General features: G+C 34.0%; 1 protein-coding gene across 2 annotated transcripts in view; it reads right to left on the bottom strand.

The window, feature by feature from the left end:
• LOC118185860 (uncharacterized) overlaps positions 1-19,459 on the bottom strand; it is a 39,522-nt gene that overhangs the window by 15,143 nt on the left and 4,920 nt on the right. The window contains exons 2-3 of one of the 2 annotated variants that reach the window (XM_035355784.2): positions 19,188-19,276; positions 963-1,138 (exon numbers count right to left, since the gene is read on the bottom strand). In XM_035355784.2, coding sequence (XP_035211675.1) covers positions 963-1,100 — 138 coding nt within the window. In that variant the 5' untranslated portion in view covers positions 1,101-1,138; positions 19,188-19,276. The remainder of the gene's footprint in view (positions 1-962; positions 1,139-19,187; positions 19,277-19,459) is intronic. The other variant, XM_035355778.2, reaches the window with a different exon arrangement.

The following is a 19,459-nucleotide window of genomic DNA, read 5'->3' as shown; positions in this document are numbered from 1 at the left end:
ATGCTGACTTTGGAGATCAAGAAGTTTTCCAAATGCCTGGCATCTGTGATTTCTGTTCGTAGGGACACCTGAATGATTTTGTCTGTGGAGGAAGTATACGAACTTACCTGAATTCAGTACAACATTTCTTGTGGAATTGCAGAAACACAATTGCTGCAGTTTTTCAAAACTATACTTCGAACTATTGTTGAACACGTTATAATGCGTTTTGAGCATGTTATTGGTGTAAATCGAATGCATATGGAAAAAATGTTGTAATTGAATAAAATTCTGTTTCCAGTTTTTGTTTCTTGTTTTTTATAAGCCGTCTTTTTCACCAGGTAGTAGAAATTGGAAGTATAATTTTTTATAACAGTTTCATTTTCCTCATGATCCATGTGATTATATATACCATGTTTGAACGATATTCATCAACCACAATGGAATCTAGATATGTCTGAGTAACGTTACTTTACTTACACAGTAAATTTGTGGAATTTACAGATTATAATAATCAAAACAAAGGAGAAATAATAAAATTCACATATCTCGTCAATGATACTTTCAGAAGAAAGTTTATATTTTAATTCTTAAATCCTCATGTAACAGGCATTCAGTAGATTTCAAAGCATAAATTAATTAAGAGTCATATATTGCATTGCATTTTGTATTTAATTTTCTAGCACCTTTGCAAAATTTAAACGCACCCTGTTCACTTACTTTGCGTAAAGCATCGTTTACGATTTTGTATTCTTATCGCGGTTTAAATGATGTTTATAAAACTGCTTTGCGCATTACCTTGATAAAATCGATAATCCAACATATCTGGTAATTCGACATTACCGATGAGCCGAACATGCCAGCTTATCGAGCTTTTACTTTATACATCATTACTGTGAATATTGGGCTTAAATTTTGTGCACCGCGTTACGTCTATTTAGTTTGATAAATTGATAGAATGAACTGAAAATTATAAAACTTACCTCTGTTCGCCTATCTTCCTGAGTTACAGTTTCAAATCTGGCACGAATTGGAAACATCTCTACTTGAGTGACGGGACCATAAGAGATAAATGCTGATAATATTGTAGGCGAAGATTCATCTGGTTGCCGTTCGTCCATTCTGCATTGAAACAAACAGTGAAATGGATCTTAGATTCCTGAAATTTTTTTAAGTGAATTAATAATATTTTTTTTTGTATAGATGGTGATTCTTACGGGTAGAAGGTTGTCTAATCAGTACTATGTTTCTGCCTAAAGAAACGATCTTAGTATAGCTATATTTTATGCTATTAATGAGATTAATTAATTAAAGACGTAATAATCTGATTAATTGATTACCTGTTTTTAGATTTAAACAAAATGTCTGCAAAGTTTGAGGTCTAAATTCACAGAAAATCCGAAGAAAGCACTTTGGAATTTTGTATAGATCTTTTTAGTTTTCAACAGACAGTCTTTGTAACAATGCTTGGCACGTCCGTGCAACTGCTTGATTCCTTTGTAGAACTCCAGTTTTCGAACTCTATTTAAGTCTCTGAATCTCTTTCATGCTATTAAAATAATGACTTCTGAGGTAAGACTTCATTGTCGCTCACCAGTAAACAACCATTCCATTGAACGTTTTTAACAAGCTGAATTTTTTTTTCTTCAAAAGTCTTTTTGAAGAAAAGAAAAAAAAAAAGTTTTCTCTTCAAAAGTCTGATTCTTAAATCTTTACAAAATATATTGTTCAACATTTGTCCTTCAGGAAAACTTATTATCTCTTTTTAATCGAATAAGGAGACTAGCATAGCGCTCATTCCGTATTTCTGAAATTGAAGATTCTCTGGCAGTTTTTCCTCCAACCAAAAAAGTTGGCTGCCTAGTCTCAAAATCGTAAGAAAAGCACCAAGTAGTCATTCATTACCAAGTCACTCATTACATTCGTGACAAAGGATGGGAAAGTAATCTGTTCCTACGAAGCTTCACTCTTTTCTACCACTGGACCCACCAGCGGTTGTTGCAAAACACTGATAATTCTATCCTGGGTTTGACTCTCGGCGAACAGGCTGGCTGCATGGGCGGTTTCGTGGTTTTCTCCATGTGTAATGTGTATACGAGCCAATTTCCCTTTTTCTTAGGCAGATAGCCCTCTAGCGCTTTGCTATAATCAAATACAAGTCAAACCTTCCTATCACTGCAAAACGTCTGTATTTATTTCGCAACACCACGTGACAAAGTCTGAAGCACAATTCTCAACACGTCGGAGCGCACAAACAGCGCTGTCCTCTTGCGTCATAACCCAAAGTTAACATACTAAGTCATAAGCTAACATGCTAAAGTTTTAACCAACGTTTCTCAAATATTTTCAGCGTTTCTCAAACTTTTTTCTTGTATAAATTTGAATGCCTTGTGGATCACCTTATTCTTGTTCCTTTCGAAAGCAATATTTTTGCAGGCATTACTACCAGCATTTTTATTTTTAAAATACAATTAATTAACATTCATTTCATTTTATATAGGTATTAAATAATTAAGTTAACAGAAGAAAACTTATATTTGTTTTTAATAGCTCAAGGCTATTAGTTTGGATAATCTTTATCTTATCAGCTAAAAATGAAATAAATGTTGTTATTCACGTTAATGGGATGGATGAGTCTACCGATTCTTGTTTAATTGTTCTATGTTTGGATGTGTGATAGTCAACAGCAGCCCAGATATGTTGATTTAAATCTCTCTTTTGTTGATAAGCCTAGGATAAATGTCAGTAAATTTTATAAAATGTGAGTCTCGGGAGAAAAGTGTTACACGATTGACATCTGTAATTTCCAAACTCTAGTATGGTATGCGAAGTTAATTTGAATTTTATTTTTTCTCTTTCTTGAAAATCTAGGAAGACCACTATCTTCGAGGAGTATAAACCGAGAAACGCTAACCTGGACGGTGAATTTCCATATTATCTCATTGAACAGAATTATTCCGACAGCGCTATTTTAATTAAGATAAGTAACTAAATCCAGTTACTCCGAATTTCTAACTTCCTTCTGAGTGAATATTGAGTCGGAGGCAATTTTCTTCCACACAGTTAGGAGCTGAAATTTGCCATTGAAACTGGTTCTGAGTGAAGGTATTTCTAGAAAAAAATAATCCGCTGAGTTTCGCGTTTGTCCGTCTGATAACCGCATGTATGCTTCATTCTCGTGTATCGAAGAAGTATCAGTCAGCATCTCTTACAGCAAAAGGTATGTCCTGCACAACCACAGACTTTGCTTTCAATGTAATCGGTAATGAGCGGGTTTACGAGTTCAAGAATTTACGGATGACTCTCCCGCCGATTTTTAAAAATGTCCCGCTTTTTAAAAAACATCTGCATTTCTTATTTTAAATGTACTGTAAAAATATATTATCTTTTATTTATTAATTATTATAGTGAATACAAAGAAATAAAAAAAAAAAAACATAAAATGCATGCAGAGTAAACTAAATGATTTACTCGGTGGTGTTCGATTATTGTCGTTACGTCTCGTCAAGGAATATGCATTGTCAACGGAGGAACAGCTAGCATTAGATGAAGGGCTATTTGCTTTCCACACGATAACTGACAATCAAAGTTTCAAATCAATTGATTGTACGTCGCAAATGTTCAAAACATTGTACGACAAAAAATTTGCACATGCAAGGACAAAAACCGAAGCAATTATTTATAATGTTTTTCCACCATATTCGTTTTCACAATTGCAGAAAGAATTAAATTAAATACACATTTATATCCATATATTATGATGCTTCTAACTACAAAGATTTTAAATTATTTCCCAGAATTGTTAGACCTTTTGATCCAAAAACAGAAATTAAAATTAGAATATTAGATTTTGTTTCATTGCCGGGTGAAACTTCAGAAATAATTTTTGGTTCAGTAAGTACTATTTTAAAAAAGAGTAATTTGAACAATAAAATTATCGCCTATTGTGAGGATAACACTAACGCAAATTTTTTTGGAAAAGCTAGAAGAGGCATCAATAACGTTTTTACGAAACTTAACGAACGTTTGAACCAAAAAATTATTCGAGTTGGTTGTGCAGCGCGCGTTCTACACAATACTATTCAAACAGCATCTGACTTACTTCCAATGGATGTTGAAAATATTATTGCAAAGATTTATTCGTATTTTTATATATATACTGCGCGTGTTGAAAGTTTGAAGGATCTTTGTGAAAGCACAGAAACTGAATATAAAAGAATTATTGATTACAGCAAAACACTATGGTTAGCTCTTTTACCAGCTGCAGAAAATATTTTCAAAATATACGAACCATTAAAATCACTTTTTATCAGAAGATAAACGTCCAAGAATATTGCAGCTCTTTTTTGAAAATGACACATTACAAATTTGTCTTCAGTTCATCCACAACCAAGTTACATTATTTCACAATGCTGTGAAAATTATTGAAGGTGACAAAATTTCAGTTACGGAAGTGTCAAATGAAATCAATAATTTAAAGACAAAATTGCAAGAAAGAATTGATAAGGATTACGTTCCTTTAGTTATTCGAAAGGAAATCACTAGGTTGGAAGAACAAGGTGCCTTTAAACGACCAGATTTTCTGAAAAAAGTCAGAAATTTTTATAATAACTGCTTGGAATATCTTGAAGAACGGACAGTTCAATTCGAGGACATTAAAAAATTTCATTGGGTGACTTTAAGAAAGGAAATTTTATGGGAATATGTGGAAAAATCTTTTTAATAGTATATTAGTAACCATTTTCCGAAAAATAATATTTGCGAAAATGATCTTTTTGATGAGGTGTCATTGGTAAAAAGATACGTTATTACTGATGAAAAAAATTAAATGTTGGTTTTCTACAAATTTGGAACCAGACAAAAAATGGACGGAGTTATTCCTTCATTTTAAACAGAATAATATTTCTTATGAAAATATTTTGAAAATTGGTGAACACGCGCTCTCCCTTCCAGGAACAAATGCAGCAACAGAACGTGTTTTTTCTAGTATCAATAAAATATGGACAATTAAAAAAACGCTGTTGAACATTAAAACTTTAAAATCTGTATTAAGCCTAAAATTTAATTTGACCAATTTATGTGAGAAATTTCACAACATTTTATTAAATGATCCGAGTCTATTGCAAAGTATTCACTCGGATAAAAAATATGACCGCGAAAGGAAATCATAATTTTTTTAAATAAAATATTAAATAAATTAAAAAACATAATATTCAAATTATTGTTTTTTTACAAATATTTATATAGTTACCAATAGTTAATAATAAATATATTTTTGTATACTTATAGACAAGTATATAATCGTATATAATAAAATAAATTTTTTTTAATTATTGGTCTGCTTTCATATCTAAATTATAATTTTCATTTCATTCCATTTGTCCTGGCTTTGTCTCAATGAAAATGTGGTCAGTTTAACCAGAGCTTAAACTGCGCCAGAGCCCACCAAAGCCAGGCACTACCAAGTTTTTTTTTTTTTTTTTTTAGCTAAATTGTCATTCTAAATGTTGGAGCCTTAAACGTGAGGGCATGTATTGAACCACATTTCTGTCATGTAGTTGTCCTCTTTATATGAAACTAAACCATAGTTTCAACAGAAAATTCTTTTTATTTTTTAACCCTTAAATATCGATTTTTTGCTTCTGAATGTACTATCTTTTCATAAGAAACAAACCTTTTAACCTTAAGATTGAGACTTTTATGGAGAGAAAAAGCCCCACGAACAAGTCAAAGGCTTTAGAAAGACTAATGAAAGGCAATCAATATCAAAGACTGTAGAAAATGCAATGCACTTATGTGAGCATGTAAATTTTTCGTTCCAAAAAGTATCTAGAAGTGTTCAGCCTGGTCATGCACGTTCAACGCTGACTTCCCAGGGAAAAAATGCACATGTAGAGTCTTGAGAAGATGACATTAAGTACGGGGACATGAACTGTTATTTGTACCGAACTTACGCTTGTTCTCATCTTCCAGATTAATCCTCAGATGCAGGGAGAATTTTTTATCCTTTTGCATTCTGCTAGACAGTTAGGAGCTGGAGATCGTTGTCAGAAAGTGTTGGACTCTTCTGTCTTTGTTTCCATACCTACACTTCTCCTTTAAAATTTCTTTCCATGCTGTTTTATTCTCATCAGTAGCGCTTTAACCGTGTTGCTTTTTTCCATTGGTATAATGGAAAAAGAATGGTCTGTTTTTTCTAGCACCCCCTGAAACAGTGCTTTATATTGTGTATTCAGGGATTAAATTCAGCCATAGTCCAGCGGAGCTATTTCTTAGTTTTTGAGCGAAATGGGAATTCCATCTGAAGTCCCAAATAAGACGTTCGGTATTTTATTTTATTATTTAACTATTTAATTCTTTTATTATTCAACTATTAATTTAGTAATTTGTTAAATTTTTGTATACTTCTTAATATTTTATTGGATTTGAATTTTAATCTAATTAATTAATTCTATTACTTTAATTATGAATTATTTTATTATTTTTTGTTTGCTTTATGTATTTTTTCTACCTTCCTGACACGTTTCCAGTGAGCTCCGGCACTTCTAATTATAGAAAGATCTCAGCATCTCCTCCAGATAACGATAGATAGCAGTATCTCCACAATGGTCCATTTAACGCTGTAGAACGTCTTTTCTAGAGGGTTGAAACCATTTAAATTTAGCGATGTAAAAAAATTGAATATTATAACAGTTGCGAAATGGTTTGTTAGAATTAATAACAAGGTGATAATGAATCTTTGGGGCAAATAGTTATCTAAAATGGTCTCTGATTTAAATACAAGAAGATTTAGTGGTCATAATCCTGCCGTTGTCATAAGAATAGCTTTGACAATTTTTCTCGTATCCTATACTTTCGCTAGATAAGTTCAGCAATATACGACAATAAATGATATATTTTGCAAGAGTGCTTTATTAGGAACTTCATCTCAAAAGCATTCTTCTGTTTAGCGGAACATACCCCCCTCCCCAAAGTTTCCACTGTTTAGAAAACACCCTTCGGCCCTGGTTTTTCTAGACACCAAGTTATTCAGTTTCGGCAACTTCAGTGAATTCTCCAGTTCTGTCTTTAACAAGTTTGACCAGGTGTTTTGAGCTAACATTTCTCATAAAGTTATTCTAATGAATTATTTACACATACTTAATTACTTATCACACCACTTCATTTTTGTCATTTTCTCCCACCAATAAAAGATAAACGCTAATGCAGGGAGAAAAAGAATTTTTGAACCATGAAACCAGTTTCCGTTACGGAGGCTCACTTTCTTTTCAGGCACCTTTTACCTCTACAACGTTGAAATTTTCATTTCATAATTGGTCTCAAAAAGCGAATTGCGGCCCAAAATTCCCTTTTCCAGAACAGAACAGTAAATTTTTCAGCCGATTGGAAAAGGAAAATAATTACTACATTTACGAATGAAATATATACATAAAAAAGTAGATTAACTATTACTTTAGCAAGTATATGAACACAAGATGTTAATACAAGATGCAGCATATTGCATCCACAAGTTAGAGTTGCTAACCTTGCTAAAATGCATACTTGTATGTGTGGCGTACATACATCTATCGAGAGCTAGGAGTTCAAGTAATCGGAATGGAATGTACCGTTGGTGAGTGCAGTTGCGGACAATGGAAGCCTTTATTAGAGCAGTGTCTGTGACAGACGCTCGGCGAGGGTTTCGGTGGAACAATAAAGATCACCAGAATCGGAGATAGGATAGCTGGTGTATATATTTTGCTTCCAACAAGGCAGTTCAATGGGAAACATAAATTTGGCTTTTCTTCAACAGATATTTCCAAATCATCTGATTTCCCGCTCTGGCTATTTCATTTTTCTATCTTTCTTCTCAGTTTTGACATCTTCGAATTACAACCTATGGGGATCACCTGAAACACAGTGTAGTCTTTACACATTGCTTGCACATGAGTTATGTACTGAAAATTACTCTCAGTCGTGAAGTACATGCTGTTTTGCAGAACATGTTGACACATATTATAGAAAATTCCCTGCATCGCTTGCATCGAATGCAAGCAGACAGACACACCAGACGAAGGACCTTCGACCCAGATCCATATTCTAGAGGACCCATACAAGAGTTTGGAATATCCGTCGTCCGTGGGACCTCGTCCACACGGGCGCAACCCCCGCAGTCCCCGCCCGGCTTTTACAAAGCATTGGACAGAACTAAAACGTTGCAAAATCAAAAACTCTGTTACCTTGCCTCCGGACACCACTCCGTTAGCAAAAATTCCATTGTTTGTGGGTGCTCTGTCCACTTTGTCAGTCCCCGCCACGAGAACTGAATGGGGTCAAACCTCCGGGGACTTAGTCGACGATCTCCGATATAGCTCCACCGCAGCCGAAGGAACAGACACGACAGTACCAGTACGGTCCCTGCCAAGCCTGAACCAACCTGAGTACAATACTCGGGTTCTAGTCCTGTGAAGTCAAATTATATAACCCCCCGTGGTTGAGACTGTCTAGGTACAAATCCTAACCAGTACTTCCCAGGCGAAGTAGACAGAAGACATTTAGAGGACATTATACATGGAACCTAATTATTTTAATGCTAAGCTGTGGCTCTGTGTAGACAGTCAGGCGACTTTTCGCCGCTTTTCCCCACCACCAACACCACCACCAGTGAACGACATTGAACTCAGAAGAAGGAAATGGTGCGGAAACAATCGGCATTCGCTATACCGAAAGCTCTGCTTTACGTCTTTAATATTAGGAACTCTGTTCTTTCGTATGTTAAGTGCTTCGCACTCTGGCAGCAACTGACGAAAGTAAAAGTGACAGTAAAGGAAAAAATAATAAGGTTATCGATTAAAAAACATGAATCCCTACAACCATTTTCGGTACTTCAGTGAACTGTGAAACTACCGTCAAGCAGTGCGATTTAGCTTCAGTTTTGGATAAGCGTAACATAACAATACACTCATAACATATGCACATTTGCAACCCGATTGGTTCTCGATATTACACCTTTCAGGAACAATGATATAAATTAACTGTTATAGCTGCATTTTTGAAAAAGAATATAATTCAAATTTGGGAACTCTCTTTTTCAGAACAACAACAAGTGGTTCTTTTCACAAGGTATAGAATTCTACCATCAAAGAAAAAATGAATCATGAAAAATGATAAGATCAGCTGAATACAGCGAACGAAACAGTTATAGATTGAAAAATTACTTGCGAAAGGATTGTACTCATAGCATTCTGAATAGAATTTCGTGAAAATATGGAGGGCTTATCTTAATAGTAGAAATCGACGAAGCGCAAAAACAAAGCGGATTGTTGCGTGCGTACGGGTTCGTAAAGGATTGAAAGCACAAATCGATAAAAAGTTAATAAAATTTATTCTTATCTCAAGAAATAAAACAAAATGCTGCAATTTCCTCAGACATATTCGTACAATACCGCAATATCTCACAGTAGTTATATTTTAAACTCCTAAAACGTTAAAAGAACACAATTCAAAGTAGAGAAAGCTAATCCGATCTCACTGCGAAATCGCTGCAATCAATAACAAAAACTGAGTAAGCAACTGAAATGAGATGTATTTCCCCAGCTTTTATAATCTTTTTAATCTTGCACAAGAACATTCTGGTATTTTCTCGACTTTTCTGGATAGCAAAAGTTTTCAATTACGAGATATATATTTATTAAAATGTTAAATGCGCGTGCTTCTGTATTTTAATATTTTCAGCGTAGCTTTCTCTTCAAATAAGTCTCGTGTTGCATTGCATGGGAATATAAAACAATTTTAATTAACTCTACTAAAAATATCTAAATAAATACAAAAACCGTAACACTATATTAACTGTTTATTAACAAAACGAGGCGTTAGCTCTTTCAAAATTCCGTGAAAGCAATTGGCGCAATTTTGGCAGAATTTCCGCCAACTTCCGTGATTCGATGGTTACCAACTTTCACGGTCTACGGCAGGGATGTCAAAATCATAGGTACACTAGGGCCAAACAAACAAGGTTTAACTTTAGGCGGGCCGCAAAAAAAAAAAAAAAAAAAAAAAAAAAAAAAAAATCAATATTCATAGAAACGTAGATTTATTTCGAATAATACAATAATAAACATATATATATATATATTTATATAGAAAAGAACAAGAAAAATTTAATGTTTACGTCCTGATACTTGACATCTCTTCTCTGCTATTATCTTTCCTATTTCGGGAGAAATTTTGTTTGCAGTGATAACTTTCAATCCTGACCCAAAGTGAGCATCATTAATACGGTTTCTAATAGGAGACTTATTACCTTTCATGACTGAAAATAACTGCTCGCACCGATAAGTGCTACCAAACATGGAAATAATTTCATATGCGAATTTTCGAGTATTTTCAAACCTGGCTGGTAAATATTTGTAAAATTCAGGCACGCCCACTTCAATGTATTTTGCTTTCAAATTTGAGTTGCATTGAATCTCGATCACCTCTATTTGCATATGGCTGGGTACTGAGTCAATACTTATTGAGAAAATCGAAGAAAGAAAAAAAAATTGTCTTCGAGGGAACTAAAATCATTAAACCTCGTTTAAAATTCAGTTGTTAAATTTGCAATTTTTTCTGCCTATTTTTGATACGAACAAGTATCATCTAAACTTGATTTATTCATGCTGCACGTCGGGAAGTCCGTCAAATCTTCATTTTTAAGTTGTTTTTCCCAAAGAACTAGTTGACATTTGAATGCTTTAATTATGTCAAACATGTTCGTAATGATATGATCTGTTCCTTGTAACGATAAATTTAAATCGGTTAAGTGTTTGGTTATATCAACCAAGAAAGATAAATCTTGTATCCATATTGGATCGTAAAACAAACTTACGTCTTGATTTTTCGTTTTTAAAAACTGACATATTTCTTCTTTCAAATCCCAGAATTGTTTGAGAATCTTGGAGCAAGATAACCAACGTACCTCGATATAGTAGGACAAACCCGAATATTCACTATCTAACTCACTTAAGCAGTGAATTGAGGCTGATTTAAACCTCGAGATCTTATAAAATTTATAACTTTTTTTATATATGACAAAACATTCTCCATATTTATTACTTTCGTGCATAGAACTTCTTGATGTATAATACAATGCATATGATGAATGTTTGACGAACCGTGAATTTCGCTAAGTTTTTTTCTTAGTAATGCTACGAAGCCCTTGTTTTTCCCGGTCATTGATGGAGCGCCATCTGTAGCTACAGAATTTAATTTTGCCAAAGGTAGATTGTACTTCTGCAGAAGTCCAAAAACACAAGTAAATATATCTTCTCCTGTGGTAGTACCAGGCATCGGTATTAGTTCCAGTAATTCCTCAGAAATGTTAAAATTCTTGTTACAAGAACGAAGAAACACTGCTAATTGAGCTTTGCCACTAATGTCCGTGCTCTCGTCACAGGCAATGGAGAAACTTTCGAAACTAGATGATTTTCCTTTGATCTGATCACTTAAAATTCGCGGCTAAATCAGTAACTCTTTCCGCAACTGTATTTCGAGACAATGAAATGGATTGAAAAGCCTTCACATTTCCAGTACAAACAATTTCTCCAGCTTTCATTAGGCATTCCTTGATGAAAGCACCGTCAGTAAAAGGCTTCGAATGTTTAGCTATCAACTCGGACAAGACGTAGCTTGCATGTACCGCCGCTTCACTTTCTTGCAATACTTTACTAAACATGGACTGTTGCTTTTTCACTCCTAACTTGAGCTCTTTCAACTTTTCTTCTCTCATTAATCCTTCGTAATTGTTATATTTCGATTTGTGTTGTTCGTAATGACGTTTAAGATTATATAACTTTGGTTCTTTGTAGGGTTTATATTTATTTTAACTAACATTTATTTTAAGTTTAAACTATCTTTCCTGTCAAGCCTTACTTTCCCCTGGAACTGCCAATGCCAGAGTATGTAAATTTTAGTAGAACGCGCAAGGATTCAAATTATCAGCGGAAGTATTCTGAGTTAAATAGAAAGGAAACGAGTTCGAGGTGTGCTGTTCCGTGGCCTTCGAGATAACATGGCCTGGTTAGCTACGAGAGACGTCACGAAAGGCGTCCGATCCTTCCGTGACTTTCTTTGCTTCAGATTTGAATGCGAGCGTTTCGTTCGATGTTTAGAGTGTTTTGTTTTTAATAATGCATAATAATTAAATTTCCAGAGGCTTGAAAACGTATATAAAAGGTCGTATATTCATTTGCAGTTAAGATTAATAACTTAATAAATATTATTTTTTAAGAAATATTCACGAAATTTTCTATGCCATGTTTTAGGTTATCTTGTGCATTTTTTTTTTACACTGTCTTGTAATAATTTGTTAGGATACACTCAAAAAAGAAAGTTTTGAAGTAAATAAATAAAAAGGCTGTTATTTATTAACATAAAAATGTCTTTACAGTTTGAGAAGGAGAGGAATGAAAGGAATGAAAAGATTTAGAAACATAAATAATTCAGTAACAAAAGTAAATATAATTTAGCAAATTAAAAGACATAAAAAATAATTTTTCCTTAAAACTATAAATATTTCAGAGCTTCCAAACATTATGCAAATGTATTTTTAATTCATTTAAATTACTATCTAATAAAATGAACAGAAAAGCCACAGAAAAAATTTAAATCTCAAAACTTTGTAAATTAAATAAATTACAATTTTGCTGCAACATTACAGAAAACGAATAATTTTCACATATTTATATGTTATCTATAGCAATAATTATAAGAATATTTACATCATTTAATAATATTTACATTATTAGTTATACATAGATGCATAATAAATAATATATTTACAAATAAAAGCCATCCATATAATGTTTCCCAAAGCGTAAAATCAATAAATTTGCCAACGAAAACCTCAAAACAACTATACATAGAACAAACCATCATTTCTGTCTAATTAGCAAATACTGTGCAAGTTGTACTAGTATACTGAAGCAATAATTAATCGCAATTGATAATTCATTTTGAAAAATTATGAAGTATTATTAAATAATAAGGAAACAGCAAAAGGATTAATAAATTTAAATGTAAAAGATACATTATTGAAAATATATTTAAACTGCATCATATTTAGTATACTATTTTTAAAAAGTACTTTAGTATAATTGTTTAAACAAATATTTGAAATGGTGCTCATTATTTTTTTTAATCTGCTAGAAAAGGGAATTCCACACATTAAACAAGTTTCATGAACATCAAACATGTTAATGTTTTGTACATATATCTCGGTAAGTTTGACCAGTAAAGAATGCTGTCCAACGTTTTTACTGGTTATTCTTTACTTTCAACTGGAACAACTTTATCTCCTAGATAAACTGCTGTATCTATATGAAGCGATACAAAGATACTTTTCTCAATTTTAGGATATGAATGAAAACTGAGCAATAAAATATAAATACCAGCAGCAGATTTGTGTGAAATAATATTTGAAGTATCTGAAATATTTAATTTATTTGGTAATATAGAAGAAAAATCCTCAAATGATGTTATTTTGTCCTTTCTCAAAAATTCATTAAAAATATGCTTCTCCATCTTAGCTCTTTTTTCCTCCCTGCTCATCCTCTGAGGGGTTGGACTTTCAGATAAGTATTTTGGACAACCAGAAAAAATGTATGGGTAAGCATCATTATTTAATTTAGGATGCCCTCTACACATCTGAATAAAAGTACCTTCGTTTGTTGGTAAATAATCATATCGAATAATATCATCTTTTCGAAATGTTTTTCACAGACAACGCTGCGATCACTTGAAATAAAATTTTTCCTTGGAATGTTTTTGATCCATAAATCCCGTTTTACTGTATCTTTTGGAAATTTGAATACTGATTCATATTCATTAGTGCCATCGTAATTGGATTTGCATGCTGGAACGCAACATCGTGCAGGCATGATGAAGACAGCTCTACGTAGACGTCGATCGTTATTCTTGTCAACAAATAAGTTAACTAGTAATCTCAATTTAAAAACGAAAATATCCTTAACAATATTACTTAAATTTAGCAAAAAAAAGACACGAATAATAAAAATATAAAGCATGCAATCAACGTAATAAGAAGTCTTCGCTTGCAGTGTCCACACAATGCAATGCGAAGGGTGAAAGTTCAGACGCCTTACGTGACGTCAAATCACGTGATTCTGCAGCTGACCAGGCCATCTAATCTCGAAGGCCACGGCTGTTCTTACTTCACGAGCGCGGAGGTAGTTAGACAGAAATTGAAGAACCCCGCGTTTCGGCCTGTGTGCTTGCCTTGGAGAATTGTTAATCGTTCAACGTGATATTCAAAGTTTGCTGAATTAGCAGCGGTATTGTAAAACGCGGTGAGGTTAGTTACTTTTAGAGAGCCTCGTAGTTAGAGTCCTGTTATTATTTCTTTTCAGGTTCTTATTTTTATTTTACCGCCGGGTCGGCGTAGTTTGTGAGCGTCAAGAGCACGCAATTGTAACTTCTTAAGTTGAATAAAAAGGGACTTAAACCCTTAGCAAGACTCTGTCTCTTTTCCAGTTTCAACAGTCACCTCTTGGTTGCGTGCAAGTTGGGGGCGCGCAACTCTATACATTTATAGTATTATTACATATTAAGCAGATTATTTTATCTTTTATTTCACAGCAAAAATATTCTAATTCTCATTTTACTTGGAATATTCTATGTTCGTTAGCGATTTTTCGTTTAATTTTACTCCCACTTGTTTTTGATATAGACATACTGAATACAAAGGGCTGGAATAAACACGGTTAACGTTAAAAAGTTAACAAAAATTTATTCTTTCTACAAGAGATAAATCAAAATGCTGAAATATTTCTTCAAAAATATTCTAACAATATCACAAAATGTCAAACGTTTAGCAAAAATCAATTCAAAACAGAGAAACTAATTCTATCTCACAGCGAAATCGCTACAAATCAATCACAGCATTAAGTAAACAAACAGTTCGCTAGAACTACAGCTACTACTGAGATGAGTTGTTTGTTCTCGGCTTTTATAAGCTTTATAATTAATTTCTCGAATATACTGGAAACATCTATAAATATCTGGATTTTTGTGGATGGCAACAGCAATTACGAGATATTTATTTATTAGGTATTAAATGCACGCGCTGTTCTATTTTTAACCTTCCAACGCAGCTGTCTTTTCAAAAACCGTCTGCGTTGCTAAGGCAACATGAAGCAAATCTAATTACAATTCTAAATAAAAAAAAAAAAAACTAAATAAATAACTATGAAATCCGTAACAATATAAATTAAGTAATAATTAAGAATAAAGCAAAGTGCATGCACAAGCATGCACCAATATGTCGTACAAAACTATGATTGGAAAACTGAGACCATGAGTTCGGCTACATTCGGCTATCGGGGGATGCGTACAAGTTCTGAGTGCACGTGTCCCCCAAAAGCCGAAGGTAGCTGAACGCAAGCTACTCACACGCATTTGTAATTTAAGTAGTGTGTGTGTCAGCTCGCTGTGAGTAATCTAACAACACTGAATAAATTATCGTTAATTACTTAGCAGTAAGCATTTCATTTTTTTTCTTCGTCGATATGTTATTTTATTATTATATATTATTATTTGCCGATATATTGGCCGGGCCGCAAAAATATTTGTTGTGGGCCGCATGCGGCCCGCGGGGCGCGAGTTTGACATCCTTGGTCTACGGAATAGTATGTTAGTACCCTGTTTTCAAAGTTCATTAAGGTCTGCATTGTCCTTATGGTATGCGAAGGTAAATGCCTATGGGTGCATTGTTATTTGACAATTGCAAAAGCTATTGCAAGCACCCACAGCCTTTTTGTTCTTATTTAAAGCAAGTAAATACAATATGGACTGTGCATAAAAGACAAGAGCCACATACGAAGAAAACATGCAGAAAAAAAATGATGGGTACTATAATAGAGGTCATTATTTTTAAAGATGAATTATAGGTTTAAAAAACGAGATGGAAAATCGCAATAAAAACCTGAGCATGGAAAGCTAACTATACAAGGCAGGACGTGTACGCGAAGAAAACTGTTAAAATTAATTAGTGTCACTTTTGCATAATGAAATTAGGCAACGCCAAAAGCTCCAAATGATATATGGGCGAGAGAGGATTCTACTTATTTGTTTTTACTTCCTTGTACGAAGTAAAAAGGAAGTATTGTAATCGCGAAAAGTTTCAGGCAGCATATTTCAACGAAAATATCCATTTTGACCGCTATCGAATGCAATTTAACGATGTTTTTGCGTGATATCTGTACGTAAGGACAAAATAAAACACTCTTTTCCATCAAAAAAATTATAAAACTGCTTTAAAATTAATTCTGAAGAGAATTTTTCGTGGCGTCTGTACGAACGTATGTACGTACGTATCTCGCATAACTCAAAAACGAGTAGCCTTAGAACGTTGAAATTTTGTATATAAGACTGCTATACTGACTACCAATACGTATTTGGACACTTGTGATAGTAAAGAAAAACTAACTTTATTCAAAATTAATAGTTGGTAGAGCCTCCACGAGAGGTATTTACAGCGTGGACCCTCCGGGGCATGCTTTCCACAAGTCTTTGTATGGCAGCTAGTGGTATTTTCTTCCCCTCGGCTTGGAGAAGACACAGAAGGTCCTTCACCGATTTTGCAAGGGTAGTGCACCCCTGAATTCGACGATGCAATTCGTCCCAGAGGTTCTCGATAGGGTTCAGGTCTGGACTCTGGGCAGGCCAGTCCATTCGATGAACTCACTCCATTGGCACCATACCAAGCCTTGGTTAACGTCGAAACATGACAACTGGCACTGTCGTCCTGAAAGTAACAGGGGTCCAACCCGTAAAACTGCCGCAACGAAGGAAGCACATTGTCATCCAAAATAGTGCAGTAGGCATCGGAGTTGAGCTTACCATGAATGGGGACCAAGGGTCCCAGCCCATACCAGGAGAAACACCCCCAGACCATAATTCCATCTTCGCCGAACTTGACTGTTGGCACAATGCATTCTGGCAGGAGATGTTCTCCAGGTAGACGCCAGACCCAGACCCTGCCATCCGAAAGGTAAAGGGTGAACTTTGATTCGTCGCTCCAAAGAACCCGTTTCCACTGATCTACGGTCCAATTTCGATGTGCTTTGCACCACTTTAACCGAGCAGCGGGGTTGGACTTAGTGATCAGAGGCTTATGGGCAGCAGCACGACCATGAAAACCAAGCAGATGTGCTTCCTTACGGATGGTATTCATTGAAACAATACTCCCGGATGCCTGTTGAAACTCCTCGCGGATGAGGGCGTTCGGTTGGGTGCGGTTCTTCCGAATTTCTCTGAACAGCACTCGTCGGTCTCTATCCCCCAGTTTCATTGGTCTGCCGACTCGGGGCACATTCCGACAATCACCCCTCACCTTCCACTTCTTAATCACATAGGCCACTGTAGATATTGGGTACTTCAGATCGCTAGATATGTCCCTTAAGGATCGGCCACATTTGTGATACCCGATAATTATACCTTTTTCGAAATCAGACAGCTCCGAACTGCGAGGCATCTTGCATGCGACTAAAGCCGATGCTGTTTCCTACACGATGTATACCGGCGGAGTCCGTGGCGTACCTTGGGACCGCAGATATCGTCATTTGCATAGGTGTCCAAATACTTATTGGTAGTCAGTGTATAACATGTAGATGTGCACCTCGTATTTTGGTTGCAATCGGCCGCACCAAACGTATATAAATATATTTATATATATATCCACTCTGTTACCCGGCTCAGTGATCTCACTTTCTTTACTCTTATATGTTTGTAAATTGTACATTTTTTGCTTTAAAAATGATTGAATTATGTTGTTTTTATCTTCCGGTTAAGGTTTTTATGCCTTTCGTAATTCTGGAAGCAATATTTGTACAATTATCAACAATTTAAAAGCTGTTTAAGTGCGGTTAAGTTTTAAATAACATGGCGGACATATTTCTTTACATTTGAAACAGGAGACTAGTGGATTTGTTGACAATCTAGAGAAATTAGCTTCGCAACAACAAAGATAACGCATTCATTTATTATTGCCAATTAAATCATGCTTAATTCTTTCTGGAATTTTTTCGAGGAAATACGTGTTTAAGGTTTACTTCGTAATTTTTAATATAGATATTTTGAGTTTTTATGTATTTTTGCCTTATCGCGAAGTGAGAACTGAATTAATTAAATGAGAAATACTCAATCGTCTGTGAAAAAAAATTGTTTCTTTTTTGTTTTGTTTGCTTAATTTCTTTTATACATCATTCTAGCTTTATTATAGTGTTTGAATAGAGCATGTGGCAACGATTAGATAATTCTATTCTTTAAATGATATAAATTTTGTGCATTATGAGTTATAATATGAACGAAATATATAAGTTAATTGTTATATAATTATTGGATTATATAACAGTTAACTTAATTTCCGTTATATAATTATTATATAAGTTAACTGTTATGTAATTATTAATACTGTTAAGTGAATCTAGCGCCAGAGTGTCGCTATGGTAAACAAATACTAGATTTAATTTTAAAGAATGCTTTTATTCTATTGTGGTTTATGCGCGTCGGCGAAGTAGATTTAATTCAATCCAATAAGTTTAAATGAAATGCAAGAAAAAATGCGTAAAATTTAATATTCCGTACAAGGAAGTCATGTGGTGTACACATCAGATTTTTTAGATATAGAAGTCTTAAAAATTATTTTGTACTTGCATTGGACTTGTACTTCATTCTTTTTCAGCAATGTTATCTTCTTTTATGGAATATGATTCTGATAATACTGCCTTATATTGCCTGAAGATATTTAAAAATTATAAATGAGTATCTTGTAAGTTCATTTTTCAGCACATCAATTTAAATGTTTGTGAAGAGTGTTAACTTTGATTTGTGTTCGATTTGAGTCAAGTAAACTCTCTAACTTGTTAAAAAAAAGTTTCATAGTTATTCTAATTTATGATTCTTTTATAAAATTGTGCTAAATACAGGGCAGTGCACTTAAATGCCTTACCTGTGTTAAATGCACGACATATCAGAAACACGCGGAAAACGATTAGGTTTGCCATATTAGAGTCTAAATACTCTAATATGGCAAACCATATTAGAGTCAGTAAACTGATGATAACATCAGTTTACTCCGTTGCCCGCAAGCACACCAATAATAAAATCGAATTATAAGCTCTAACACAATTTTCAACTGCAAGATATAAAAAAAAAAATTGTTTACATACTTTGCCGATGCTAAACTTTTTTAAAAGTTTCCACGGGCTGAGGACATTGACATGTTATGTAGTTTTTTTTTTTTTTCCCCAGAAGTCACCTGAAAGGAAACGTTTATAAGCATGCCTAACTTTTATTTTAAATATTTCCATTTATTTTATTTTCTGGAACCGAAAAAATATAAAGTCGAATTTACTAAATTTAATGAATTACCCAAGACCAACGATAAAACTCGTAAGGATAAATATATTCGAAAGAATACAAACGTTACTGGAAACAGAAT

The sequence above is a fragment of the Stegodyphus dumicola genome, chromosome 7 (assembly GCF_044657685.1).
Source record: "Stegodyphus dumicola isolate Sdum_Otavi_A_Nest chromosome 7, ASM4465768v1".
NCBI classification, from domain to species: domain Eukaryota; kingdom Metazoa; phylum Arthropoda; class Arachnida; order Araneae; family Eresidae; genus Stegodyphus; species Stegodyphus dumicola.
Note: the sequence above shows the minus strand (reverse complement) of the source record. Positions and strands in the feature narration are given on the sequence as shown.